This window comes from Orbicella franksi, chromosome 12, assembly GCF_964199315.1.
Source record: "Orbicella franksi chromosome 12, jaOrbFran1.1, whole genome shotgun sequence".
In the NCBI taxonomy this organism is placed as follows: Eukaryota; Metazoa; Cnidaria; class Anthozoa; order Scleractinia; family Merulinidae; genus Orbicella; species Orbicella franksi.
Genome location: NC_138156.1, coordinates 3,678,746 through 3,692,500, shown reverse-complemented (window position 1 = coordinate 3,692,500; position 13,755 = coordinate 3,678,746). Strand labels below are relative to the sequence as shown.

Genomic DNA, 13,755 nt, shown 5'->3' with positions numbered 1-13,755 from the left:
ATATGATAGGCCGAGGGTTGAGATTTTCCCGTAACGACCGAACAGTCGAGGTTATTAAGTTGTTTATTATATGGCTCATGAATTAAGGAAAAGAAAAAAATTATTCGAGCGGAAGTCGTCAATTTACATCCGGCGATGCGCGCGTTTACCGATTCATTCATCGTCTCAAACCCAGTGCAAAACTACACAGTGAACTTAACCACTGCATTACGTATTCCGTTAAAACACACGTTTCTTTACGGGAAAAGTGATTGTCACAGCCTCAAAAAGGTATTTTAGTATCGTGGTGCCACAATTTGACGGGGGAGTTTTTCCGACTTTTGTGGCGAAACGTCAACGCATATAGAAAGGACAGAAAGTGCTTCAAAATAGTTCAAACCAACTAATGCTTCAGAATGAATTGCTCAGAATAACTCGATCTTCGCATTCGCTTTCGACAACATATCTCCGCCTTCTTCATTCTGGGCTTTATGGATGAGAACTTTTCAAGCCTTGTGAACGTCTAAAACTTCCTGCAGTTATCAGAAACACTGCTACCGACAGAAACCGCCCGATTGTTTACATCTGATGATCCTCAAGGGAAGCTGATTTACACTTGCTTGTGTTAAAGCGAGGGAATCTATTCGATGAGAATTGTGACGGAGTTCAATATTTCCGTAACTGTTGTGGCTAAGATGATAACTTATACGTTTCTTCGTGGTGTTCTGCTCAGGATGCATGACAGATCTGCCTATGATGTCTTTCACTCAGCGATTTTAGCTTAACTTAAGACTTGGCAAACTTTGATTGTTTTTCACTAGTGCCCGCCAAGCTTACCGGCTGGTAAGTCAAAAACGACTTCTATATTAGTTTTATTAAGGAAAAATCTCTAAACTTTTAGCTACTTACTTTCTCTTACTGTTTTTAATCGGTTTTCATTGTTTCAATGCGCTTGAATTTTCAGAGCCGGGCTCTTCCCAATTTGCATAATCCGTAATCGGCCCGTGGGCATTACGGCTGCATAATGACTGCTCAGATCTCGCTCTTAGCCAATCAGAGCGCGCGTTATATCGGCCACAAGCCAAAGCCATATAATAAATAATGGTGAAAACGCCCTTTGATATGACTCAAAAAGAATTCAATAGACCCCATTTTATATTACAGAATTATCAAAAAAGGACCACAGCCTTTTCCCCAATGATTAGTTATGCTTTTGGTACGAATGTTGCAAAAGAGGTTTTATTGATCCAACAAAGTACCCGCGTTACCCGCCACCAAGTTAGACAAGGACAACTGATTATCATCATTCGACGATTTCAAGACTCCGTTGCCCTGTAATGTTTTCTCTCGTCTTTAGTTCAGTGGCTTCAGATGTAACTTGATTTGAGTGGCAAGTGATCACTAGTTTTAACGATCTCCGGTATCTCGGTAGTCTCCAGGCGTAGATGTAGGCATCCAATGCCACCTTCACGTACATCATCAGCTCCGTGAGAAAGACAGCAGAAAACAAGGCTGAGCAATCTTGCTGATCATCTCGCTTTGTGTAAATCCAGACATGAACTGTGACGAAATTTGGAAGAGAGCACAATATGAGAATTCCTGATAAAAACAGAGTTACTATAGTAAACTTTCTCTTGTTCGTCTCGTTCACTCGAGACTCGCCGACGCGTCCACTGATGCTGCTCCTAACTCCAAGTCGGCGAGATGCAATGACATTATGATAATGGCGATACGCCCTCAAAAGCATGGCGAAACCGACGACAAGGAAGACCGTTATCAGTGTCGAGTGAAGGTGGAGATCTACCCGCTTAATAATTATTTGGGAAACTCCAACGAAGTTAAAGACATTGAATCCAGTAAAGTACATCAGCGAGAAGCCAACACAAGCGAGGACTCTACGTGTCGTCACAACAGAGCGATAATGGTGCGGGTATGCTATGGCGATAAACTGAGCCAAAATGAGACCAAGAACAAACAGAAAGGAAGAGTTAAGACCCACGAAAGACAAGCTAACTCCAATTTGTTCTAGTCTGTTGTACGGCTCGCCTGGAGTGAAGGACCAGGTTACATACCTTACCACTCGAGGCACTGTTAAAAAAGGCGCAACAATCAGGCCTGTTGTTAAATCGACCAAGGCTAAAGCAACAATGAAATACGTAGCCGGTGCACGGAAGCATTTGAGAGGATCTTTGAAGATGGTGAACAGTAACATCGCATTACTAGTAATTGTTATGGGCGATAGAACCGCCAAGCAGATGCCAGTAGAAAGCTGCGTGTAAAAATAGAATCTACAGTCTGCTGACGATGAATTAGACGGCAAAGTACTGTTTTCCATGGCGTCACTCTCAAACGATCTTCAAGGAATGGTATCAAGAAGTTCTTCCACGTAATAAGCAGTTTGTCAGGTTTTTAAGGCCAACGAAATTATTTGATCAACAAGTGACTGCGGACAGCTCTTAGCTGTCTAGTTTTATACTTACAATAAGAAAAAATGTCGAATATTGACAAGTTGAAGACAAAGCGTGCCAACCTATTCTTTAAAAAATCCTGACAATTCATTCGTTTACAATCAAGAAACTTGCCAACGAAACAATTTAATCAACGAATCATGGAGAAGAACTTCGCAGCTGTTGAAAAGAAAACGAAAATAATTTGGATGTCGACAAATGGAGACTAAACGCGTTCCTTGAGTTCCTCCTTGATCTCTCTCCTAACGTCAAAAGGGCTACAGTTAATGTTGGTTTTACTGCAAAGTAGATTTTGCATTTTACATACCGTATAAAGAGCAGTTCGTTGAACTTCATGTGAGATGTATCCGGGAGAAACTAGTGCTGCAGGCATGCAATGTCCCTTGAACTCTGCATGAGTGTTTGATTTTGGGGCTGGCGGCATGTCCCTTCAAAATGATCGGCCCAGTCGGTACCTTTCAGAAGAGTTTGAACCTTGCTCCAGTTTCACAGGTTTCACTTTGTCTTTCTTCTTTCTCGCTGATTTAATTTTAGTCAATTTCACCAAACTTTTACATTATTTTGACGGGGAAAGTGACAATATCAGTGTGTAATTGTTCAGAAGGACTAGAAATTGATCGGCCAAAGATTATTTGTTTTGCGCCTGGAGATCTAAACGATAGTAATTACAGCTTCCTTACACATGTAGGGCACAGGCTAATTTGCCTTGTCTTAGCGCATTGGGATAATATCAGTTCAGAACAATTTTCGAAAATTTTAAATAATACCAGACCAAACCGGAGGGAATATCTTGAAAAAAAGATCATCCTGTTGCGGAGGAGCACAATTGTATGGAATGATTCACCAACTATAAACGAAAATTGTCTTTCTTTGCTTCCCCAGGCTTGTTTTAACCAGTTCATGATTAGCTACTACTTTTTATTTTGCTTTCCTCGATGGGCTCCTGTTTATCGCTTTTATTTCATTTCATTTTCATTTCATTTTATTTATTTATTCCATTCTAAAATTGCAAAGATAAATATAAAGTAAACAAGTAAGAGGAGAAATGGAAAAGGGCAAAGTATAGCAAGCTAATTAGATGCCCTTGTTTAATTGACAATAATAATTAGGGTAAAAAAGTTAACTTAACATAGGAGAGGAAGAGGTATGAATTCAGCTTTTCTGAATCTGTGTTAACGTGGTTATGGGTTGCTGGTAGAAAAGATAGTAAAATTACGTATAGCTGAAAAATAATAAAGAATCTTGTGAATGTGCAGTGCAGAATTTTCTCTCCTTCCTTCCCCATCCCCTCCCCGCCCACTTTTCGTGAGCCAACATGCCAGCAAATCTACTTGATCGCGAGCTACTACCGACAACTCACGAGAACACTGTGCACTCGGAAAACGCCTGTACTGCAGGCTAGTGCTAGGCGAGTATGTCACTGATGTTCTCACCACATTTTGATGTCTACTGTGATCAAGTACTGAACATACACACGGCCGCATGGAATCTACTTGTTTATTATTTTATTGTTAATGGCGTCACCCATGCGTCTGTCCTCCAAGTGATCATAAGTAAGCACCAATCAAAATGCGAGAATAATTTGACTTATATAATATATCATCATTTAAAGGCGCTAGTGGAGTTCAGTTAGTTTTACGACAAACATGCGATCGGCCTGTACATGGAATTTATAGCATGATGTGCATAGAGGTGCTGAAACTGAGAGTCAAAGTAAGACCAATGACTACTGTGCGCAGGGCAGTAAGATTTAGGTTGGTGAGTGAGCCTTTAGAATTCATCATAAAGTAAAACACGGCTACTATGTCACTTTCAATATAAGCACAGATCATACATACACTGATGTAGAAGACATACCTTGTGACAAATTTGTGTTTGTTTAGAAAGATAACGAGAAGCACGTTACAGACTGTGCAGACAGTGTTGTAGCTTATAAAATAACTAAACAAGACTATTAAATAATCACCTGAGGAACAGTATGGCACCGCCAACACCCAAAATGAGCAAATACATGTTTGATGCAAACCAATCACTTCGTATCAGTTTTGAAAAGTTGGTTGTGACGGCCCACGTGGTTATACGTCTGAGCCATTCGAGAGCGATGAGTGGACCCAAACGAAACCAATAGTAAAGTCTCCGTAAGTATTGCTGCATCTTGCAGAGGTCCGTTTGCATAATCGGTACCCTAATGTCAATTTTAGTTTGGTCTGCAGCTGAAAGATGAGAATCAGTCATTCTTTCAAATGAATAGTTAGTAAAATAACAGCGGCCATGTGCTTAAGGTTTTACATATAAAACTGGAATCAGTAGTTCGTCCTGAAGCAGGTGCGTTCCATTTTCAAAACGGTCTGAGTGGGGAAAAGTCATCAAAAAATATCACCAAAGAATATCCTGCGTTCGGTGTATGTTAACACTGTTTCGTTCGCAAGGCTGATGAGCGCGATTTTGTTGACTTGAATTTTTGCCTTGCTCACATCAGCTAGCGGTTGAGACGCATTACTGACGAGTTTTGAGGGTACAGCCAGACCACTTAAACGGAGTTCTTGGCCTTTCACCGCAGTTGATGCACGAATAAATGATTCCAGTGAAGGTGATTCCAATTTCAGTGTGTAGTCAGATACCTCACTGGCTTAAACAGCACTGGACTCCGCGGTTCAAAAAAGTTATAGTTATAGTTTTAGTTTCCCCTTGATAGCCAAAAGGACTTCTGACTATCCCTAGCATAGGCGACACGAATAAAACACCGGAAAAAATGAGGAAGCAGACGCAGCTACTTATCTTAATGCATTTGTGCGACATGATTGTGACAAAAAAAAAGAACAGCTATGTTTATCTGTGAAGCCAGAGCGCGGAATTTGTACTATTGCAAATTTTCGATAATAGTACTATTAAATAAAGATGTGCGGCGAACTTTATTCAGTCATTAATAACGTATTCATAAACATATGCTAATACAAAATTCAGGACGAAGAACTCCTCGCCCTCCTCTGTTGTCTATAATGACCATTTTCACGGTTAACGTTTAATTTCTGATTTGCCAAATTTTCATAGCAGTAAGATTGAAATCAAACATTTAACATCCTTTAACTGAAGATGAATACTGAGTATCCAAAACATGTCTTCCAAATTTAAACGGTCTGTCGTTTTTTTTAAATGTTTAATTTCCGATTTACATTACAATATAATATAGTATGTATGTGAGACAATTTCGGGCCATTTTGTTGTTTCAGCCCGAAATTGCATGCCTCGCATCCACGTTGGATTGCATTGTAATGCAAATGAGAAAAACTAACCATAAAAAGGGCTATTGAGTATAAGATTTTAACTTCGATGATCGTGACTGGATCAGTTTCACTGTGATAATAGTGACAAAACAAGATGAACATCGGTGCTCCTCTGTGTAGCCAGAGCGTGTTACTTACGGTTATGCAAATTTTCCATAAAAATGTGATAATGTGCCTTGAGCTGTATACAGTAAACGTATATACTTATAACATATACTTGTAAAAAAGTTAGGACGAAGACCCCGGGTGACGAAGAACTTCTCGCCCTGCTCTGTTGTTTATATTGGACAAGATTTCCATTTCGATCTCGTCAGGAGGTTCCTTGCGTCCTTCAAGAATTTTTGAGAGATAGATTTGTTTCAATGGCTACTTTGCGAAATATTTTGACAGTTGACAGAATTGATCAACTGTGTGGTTATGAAGGATCGAGTTTACTCTTGTGGGTATGGAGACAAGGTTCCTAGCTCGCACAATATACGGTCCAGTGTTTTCCGTGCTGTGGATTCTCACAAGCGTCTGTCCTATCGCCATTTTTACGGCCGCTGTGACTGGCGCCATCACTGTATCTTTTGTGGACTCCGACTGTTATCCAATGGAAACACGTAAGAGATCTTTCTAGTTTTGATCGTTTTGACTGATTCAGATCTAAGAAGCCGCGCAGCCTCTATTTGACTTGCGTTGAGAGTAGCGAAAAAGGCATCTGACGACAAAAACGTCAAGGACAACGCAACTAAATGAATGCACGAAGAAACAACATCAAAGTGTAATACAGACAGGCCCATCCAGCGCTTTAAATGCTCTATCTTTATTTTTATAATCCCTTGTACAAGTCAATATGTAAACAAAAATGGAAACAGATAACTATTGAACTGCTTTGTTTCCCGTAGTTAAACTACTTTTTCTAATCCCTTAACATCCATCCATTCCAATGTCACTGCACTTTGCTCATCGGCTAATTCCGCTGAATTGGTTTCACTTAATTGCTTGATTCGTGGAGGTCTGAAGGGGAAGATGAAAATTCTTAGTTACCTTCTTCTAGGTTATACGAAATACATATACATTTAGTCACTAAAGAAATTAATCAATCAATCAATGACTAAACCAACCAACCAACCAGTCAATCCGTCAGACAGTGGGTGGCCCAGCCAGCCAGCCAGCCAGCCAGTCAGTCAGTCAGTCAGTCAGTCAGCCAGTCAGTCAGTCATTCAGTCAGTCAGTCAGTCAGTCAGTCCGTCCGTCCGTCAGTCAATCAGTCAGTCATGATCAGTCCGTCAGTCCGTCCGTCCGTCAGTCCGTCCGTCAGTCCGTCCGTCAGTCCGTCCGTCAGTCCGTCAGTCAGTCGATCGGTCTGTCTGTAAGTCAGTCGGTCAACCGGCCGATTGTTCCTGAATACCTTCACCATCTCGACTGCTTGTTTCCCACATTTTGGCCGAACAATCCCGCAATGTTTCCTCGTGGACTGTAACGAGCCACAATGTAGATCGCCCCCGAAATTGAAGAAGCTTGAGCCACGCCAACTGCTTTGGTTCCTTTCCAGACAACCTAGACAGATATTAAAACATTCCTCTTGTTAATAAGTGTATTTATTTTATTTTATTCGACGCTCAAACCGTGTTTATGCTTTACTGATAACATGACAGTGAAGAATGATCATCGCAGTTAATTTTCCAATTTAAGCAATTGGAAAGAAGAAGCCTGAAAAAAAAATCAGGGCTTCAACGGGATTCGAACCCGTGACCTCCGCGATACCGGTGCGATGCTCTACCAACTGAGCTATGAAGCCACACATTGGGAGCGAGGTCAATTAATTGAGTTATATCTTCCCGTAAGGAGTGAAATGATGTGAAGTTTATATGAAATAATTCATATATGAACTGATAATTCATATATGAACTGAGTTCATATATGAATTATTTCATATAAACTTCACATCATTTCACTCCTTACGGGAAGATATCGAATCCCGTTGAAGCCCTGATTTTTTTTTCAGGCTTCTTCTTTCCAATTGCTTAAATTGGAAAATTAACTGCGATGATCATTCTTCACTGTCATCTACAACCGCAGTTCATATATGAATTATTTCATATAAACTTCACATCGTTACTGATAACATATTGCATCGAATACGTCTCGTAGCATGAGAAAAAAAAAGAGAAATATATTTAAGTGACATCTGGCATTAATCTTAGATCAGTATACCTGTGTAAAATGGCCAGTTTCAGAAGAAAATCCAGGGTTGTTATAGTCATACTTTGGCTCTTCGTTGTCGTACCTTTGAGAGAGGAACCCAAGAGCTTTCAATCCTATTATACTATTATTGCAGGCAAATTGCCAGTGGATTTACTAGTAACGAATCAAGCAAGTCCATTTGACATTAATTACTTTTGAATTGTCACAGGGAACTTAGGCTGCGTGTTTGGAATGAATAAGAATACTAGAATCACGCTTACCATAATACTAAGGCGTCCGTACAGTCGCTAGCAACACCACTAAAAAAAGCAAGGTTTTCTCCTTCTCCATTCAGGTTTGGGTCATGTTGAAATGTACCTGTTGCAGCCAAGTGATCCGCCCAGACCTGAGCATGCTGCACCAGTGTATCATCCCAGATCAGCGGACTCGCTCCATGTAAAATGCGCCTGTCATTGTGTGCTTTCAAGCAGGCACTCTCTACCGAATTCAAAATGAAATAATTATAGTAGCCATGCTGGATGATTGTACGAGCTACATATTTAGGCCCTTCCCGATTATGCTAGCATTTTTTTTGGCATTATTTGATTAAACAAGCATTTTTTCACACTTTTTCTGTAAAAAGAATTGCTAGCATTATTTAGCATTTTGCATAACTTTGATCTAGATTTCAGCATTCAAAAGATTTAAAATGCCAACTTTTAGAATTCAAAAGCATTGTAATGATTTGCTTCCAGTGACTTAGGCCACAAATGCATTAGTAGAGTGTCTAAGAGCATTTCCTTTCCTGGACAGTGATGCTATCATCGACGGTTTCAAAGCCGAGCTTCCTGCCTATTTGGCCGCTGCTGAAGATGTTGTTGTCCCGACTGAAGAGAAAAAAGTCGAACGGTAATGTGGGCACGAGGAGCAACTTCCTCGTTGGACTTCTGTAGTGAAGCAAGTTCTCCTTGTCCAACCATCGTCTGCTACGGTAGAAAGAGTATTTTCAATACTGAAGGCGTCTTTCAACGAGCAACAGAACTGTGCTCTTGTTGACTACCCCCAGGCCAGTGTCATGTCACAGTACAACAAGCGCTAAGGACTTCGAACATTAATTAACTGTTTATCATTGGACAAGTTTTGGCTGTATCAGAAGTTTTATAAACAAACAATTAAACATTTTTCACATTATTCAGTTACTGATACACACATGATGCCTGAGTTTCTACGTTTTGCTTGAAATAAAACAAAGCATTTTCTGGAACCAAAGTAACATTATTTTGAGAATCGAGCATAATTTGAGCATTTTTTTGTCCCAAAACGGAATTTCTAGGAGCATAAAATGCCAGTTTTACTAGCATAGTAATAGGGAAAGGCCTATATATATTTCCAGAACAACATTTTTCAATAACACTTGGCGTACCTGAAGGTGTCAGAGTTGGAGGGGCGGTCGGTGGTTCTGTAGTTGTAGCTGATGCATTGGTGGTTGAAGGGTTCGATGTGGTACCTGGTGCACCTGTGGTTGAAGGATTAGATGTGGTACCTGGTGCAGCTGTGGTTGAAGGGTTAGACGTGGTACCTGGTACCGCTGTGGTTGAAGCGTTGGATGTGGTAACGGGTGCACCAGTAGTCGAAGGGTTAGATGTGGTACCTGGTGCACCTGTAGTTGAAGGGTTAGATGTGGTACCTGGTGCACCTGTAGTTGAAGGGTTGGGTGTGGTACCTGGTGCACCTGTAGTTGAAGGGTTGGATGTGGTACCTGGTGCAGCTGTAGTTGAAGGGTTAGACGTGGTACCTGGTACACCTGTGGTTGAAGGGTTAGATGTGGTACCTGGTGCAGCTGTGGTTGAAGGGTTAGACGTGGTACCTGGTGCACCTGTAGTTGAAGGGTTGGGTGTGGTACCTGGTGCACCTGTAGTTGAAGGGTTAGATGTGGTACCTGGTGCAGCTGTGGTTGAAGGGTTAGATGTGGTACCTGGTGCACCTGTGGTTGAAGGGTTAGGTGTGGTACCTGGTGCACCTGTAATTGAAGGGTTAGATGTGGTACCTGGTGCAGCTGTAGTTGAAGGGTTAGACGTGGTACCTGGTGCAGCTGTGGTTGAAGGGTTAGACGTGGTACCTGGTGCAGCTGTGGTTGAAGGGTTAGATGTTGTTCCCGGTGCGCTGGTAGTTGTTGGTGATGGTTTGGAAGTCGTGCTTGGATTAGTGGTCACAGGTTTTGCCGTTGTTGGTTCTAAAGAAAAGCGTAAAATGTCATTTCCATACTTATGGCAACCTGTGTAGTATCCATATTGTCTGATTGCTAATATACCCTAATTGAAATAGAATCTGGTAATGCTTGAATTATTTGGGCTCATTTCGCTAACTTGTCACCAGTGATACTAACAGCATGGTGTGAAATAGTTATGAAACGGCCTCTCGTGGTATACTATAGCATATTCCCCTTGTCACTTATATTTTCTTGGAATGACGTGTGACAACTCGCCTAAAGGCTCGTGTGTAACAGTGTGCAATAATAAAAACTGAAACTGGAACTCTATACCGAGAAAATACAAATTACTCGTGGGATATTCCATGGTATACGTTATTTACCTCGAGAAAGTGTTGCATAACTAGTATAAATATATTCAGCGCCAGCGCGGGAAACTTGATAGGGGGTTATAAGCATCTCGACCAATCGTAATGCCCTATTCTTCTTCGGAAATAATAAGTTATTATTGAAATTGTCCTGTTTTTAAAAATTGATGTAGCTCATTCGAGAGTGCTGGTGATGGTCTGTACATTTCATAGTCTGTACATTTAATTTGTACTGGTGATAGTCTGTACATTTGTTCAAATGACTCCTACATAGTCATTTAATTTCCTATTAATGCAATTTTTTGTGCCATCCATCTTTTTTTAATTTGCATTAAACCATCTCTATAATACGACATGGCCTGTCTCAGATATTGTTTTGTTAATTTCAAACATTGTTCACAAATCTCATGGCATTGTCATGGGCTCCTGTAGTTGTCCTGTAATGGTATTTTTTGTTGCTTCAAAGTTTACTTACGGACACAAAAGTCGCATGTTGTCTGGCAGTTCATTAACATATACTGGTAGTATTGACTGTTAGAGCTGCAATAACCAAGGCCTTTCCAGTAGGGACAGTCTCTCACTTTATCCGCTGGGCAAGCTAATGAAAAAGGAGACGAAAACAAAACAAATAATCACACGTTGACGCGTACTGTTTTAATCCATTGTTCTCCTGGCAATTGCTTATGACTTTTGCAAATAACCAGGCCATCAAACTGTAAATTAAACTATGGCTATGCGCGTTGCTAAAAAAGGAGAAGAAATAAAAATCTCGCGTAAAATAACTATGTTACGAACCAAAGCATGCTCTCAGAGATGGCTCTGAAGAAATGAGATATCATACGCATTAGTTCGAAATCATTCTATTTAGCAGCTGACAATAACAGTGTTTTAATCTGTGAACAAACTGTGCTACGCGCAGTTGTAAAGGTTCATGAAATCCCACAACACTTGTTTGAATATTCTTGTACGTACGTTCAATGAAGATCTGTTGGTGATTTTACCTGCAGTTTACATGAGAGGTCATTTAGCTCCTAGCAGAAAATACCTGACGGAATGGAGTTTAGCTGTACAATTCAGGAACACCGTTACAGTCTGACTATCATAAGACCGCGAAAACTTCCGTGGTCGTATCTAAGGAAGTTAGGTCCGTCATAACAAAGTAGTTCTCAAAAAACGAAAATGATTCACGGAGGCTTTGCTCGCGCCGAAAGAAGGGATGGCCGTGAGGCGGGGTTCTCCTTCTTTTTAGTCGAACATTTTTACCGGATTAATCGTTTTAAAGTAGTTCACTCTTAGAACTGAATGTACTGAGATGTGCATTACGTACCATCCCCACACATGCCACATGTAGCCGGACAGTACACCTTCATAGAGGCATAGTAATAGTTTCCTTTTTGGCAGTAACCCACGCTTTTCCAATAGTTGCAATAATAGCCGGCATAATAGGAATGGTCTGTACAACTGGAACTGGGATCTAAAAACAAAAATGAAGACAAATAAGAACGCAAATTTTGATTGAGGTATTTAGGAAAACTGAAGAAATTGTCGCTCTTTCTTTATGGTATGTTGTACATAGATGATTTTAGGCGCCATTTGACACTTTAAAAGTATACTCAAATTATCCCCTAGCTAATTAATTTTGAATTGTTTCCACGGTTATCGTATGATTGATTTTGTTTCTTCATTGCTAGATTCGGATTGTTAGGCCCTGTCCACACTTCGCTGGAGAAATTTGAAAACGGCGTTTTCACTCTGAAAACGCATCAAATGTTCTTCGTCCACACTACGCCGGAGTAATTTTGGATTTGTGTTTGAGGAAAAATCGGCAGGGAAATCACATGAATATTTGATGTTATCGTTTTCGAAAGGCTCCGTTTTCTAAATGTTTTCTGTCTACACCAAAACGCAAAGCCGGCGTTTTTAAATTCCTCCGGTTTGAAGAACGTTTTCGGAAAGCTCAGTTTTCGTGACGCATCAGTGTGCACGGTAGGCCTAACCGTAGAGATAAAGCTGCGTTTTCAAATTTCTCCGGCGGAGTGTAGTATTTTAATACTTTTTCTGTAAAACCAGGGGTTGCGCAGAAGAATCAATCATTGTATGGAGGAGTATGAAGAGGGAAGGAAATTTCAGATTCGGAATGAAATCATCAATGTTCTCCAGGAGGGGAATAAGTCCGTCGTCACAAGCTGGCGATTTTGTTACTGGATATGCTATGGATATTGATCGTCTAAACAGAGACACATTCTACTGAAGAAACTGAGCTAAGGACCGGGACGTTTAGAAAAAACCTTTCAATTTTTTGCACTTTTTATTATTTTAAAATTCTTAACCAAGGACTGGAGAATTTTTTTCTCTCAAAGTTTGCGATGTTTTCCGTTCATATTTGATTTTTTTTATTTCGGGTGGCTATATATGGGGCATCAGTGGTAGATATTTTAGGTTAAAGAAGGCGTTACATTTTGGATCAACGATAGGCAGTTCCCGAGGGGCAGGTAATGTGTATAACAACTAGCTTACCCCCACAGAGTCCACATGTGTTCTTGCAGTAGTACTTCATTGAACTGTAGTAATAGCTGTTAGGCTGGCAGTATCCCAAGTTTCGCCAATAAACGCAGTAGTTCTGATACCAGTCAACGCACGCTGTCGAGGGTAATGATAAGGCACCAAAGCTTATTCAGTCAAAAGTGATCTCTGGTTCTCTTATGTTAACAACGTTAAATACTTCAGTTCTAACACTCGGATTCTAGTTTTAGTCAAATAGAACGATGCAAAGTTTCAATTCCCCCAAAACTCTAGAACTTGTGTGCAGTTAGGTCTCATTGGGGTTGTCCTGTTTTTACTGCTATTCCGTTGTTTTTCCCAACCATTAATTAACTTTCTTGTGCTAATTTTTATCCTTGGGAAAACAGGTCAGTAAGATTTTTGAAACGTATTAAAGCAAGACACTTTCCTAAAAACTTTTGTGCTTTGTGGTAGATAACTCGATCTAAGAACGCGGCAATACCTGTTTTATATATATATATATATATATATATATATATATATATATATATATATATATATATATATATATATATATATCAAAAGGAGTTGTTTCAGACGGCAATAAATACTTCGATGACTTCGATGACCAATAAAAACCTTTACTTACATGAGCGCCTGGCTCGTGGCGCAGAATTAGACTGTTGAGGCCTCGCTGAACAAAGGACAAATATAGCAGCAAGAATGAGCAAGAGAGGTAAAGAACGCATTTTGAAGCACAGTTTTCCCGAAAGGGA

The 13,755-nt window shown here is 40.3% G+C and overlaps 2 protein-coding genes and 1 pseudogene across 4 annotated transcripts in view; all 3 read right to left on the bottom strand.

Moving 5' to 3' along the window:
- LOC145464559 (adrenocorticotropic hormone receptor-like) overlaps positions 1 to 2,487 on the bottom strand; it is a 4,623-nt gene extending 2,136 nt beyond the window's left edge. Inside the window, exons 1-2 of one of the 2 annotated variants that reach the window (XM_081448490.1) lie at positions 1,009 to 2,487; positions 1 to 584 (exon numbers count right to left, since the gene is read on the bottom strand). The exon at positions 1 to 584 is cut by the window's left edge and continues 644 nt beyond it. In XM_081448490.1, coding sequence (XP_081304616.1) covers positions 1,283 to 2,314 — 1,032 coding nt within the window. In that variant the 5' untranslated portion in view covers positions 2,315 to 2,487 and the 3' untranslated portion in view covers positions 1 to 584; positions 1,009 to 1,282. The other variant, XM_081448489.1, reaches the window with a different exon arrangement.
- Positions 2,488 to 4,066: 1,579 nt separating this feature from the next.
- LOC145463779 (uncharacterized) lies at positions 4,067 to 6,262 on the bottom strand (annotated as a pseudogene).
- On the bottom strand, positions 5,755 to 13,755 carry LOC145463440 (uncharacterized). 2 transcript variants are annotated; one of them, XM_081447194.1, is made up of 10 exons: positions 13,629 to 13,755; positions 12,995 to 13,117; positions 11,805 to 11,951; positions 10,953 to 11,075; positions 9,552 to 10,133; positions 9,324 to 9,479; positions 8,182 to 8,398; positions 7,931 to 8,003; positions 7,125 to 7,273; positions 5,755 to 6,730 (listed from the first exon to the last, which is right to left on the bottom strand). In XM_081447194.1, exons 1-9 carry the CDS (start codon positions 13,726 to 13,728, stop codon positions 7,127 to 7,129), a joined length of 1,668 nt encoding a protein of 555 aa, XP_081303320.1. In that variant the 5' UTR covers positions 13,729 to 13,755; the 3' UTR covers positions 5,755 to 6,730; positions 7,125 to 7,126. The 2 variants fall into 2 exon arrangements, with proteins under 2 accessions (XP_081303320.1, XP_081303319.1); XM_081447193.1 differs by having other exon boundaries at positions 9,324 to 10,133.

What these genes read in the sequence shown, in the direction of transcription:
- LOC145463440 (XM_081447193.1), bottom strand. Translation starts at nt 13,728, where the DNA reads ATGCGTTCTTTACCTCTCTTGCTCATTCTTGCTGCTATATTTGTCCTT. An exon ending in GCCACGAGCCAGGCGCTCAT is followed by an intron (nt 13,118 to 13,628) that starts GTAAGTAAAGGT and finishes TACCCTCGACAG; the next exon opens with CGTGCGTTGACTGGTATCAG. An exon ending in ATGTGGCATGTGTGGGGATG is followed by an intron (nt 11,076 to 11,804) that starts GTACGTAATGCA and finishes CTTTTTCATTAG; the next exon opens with CTTGCCCAGCGGATAAAGTG.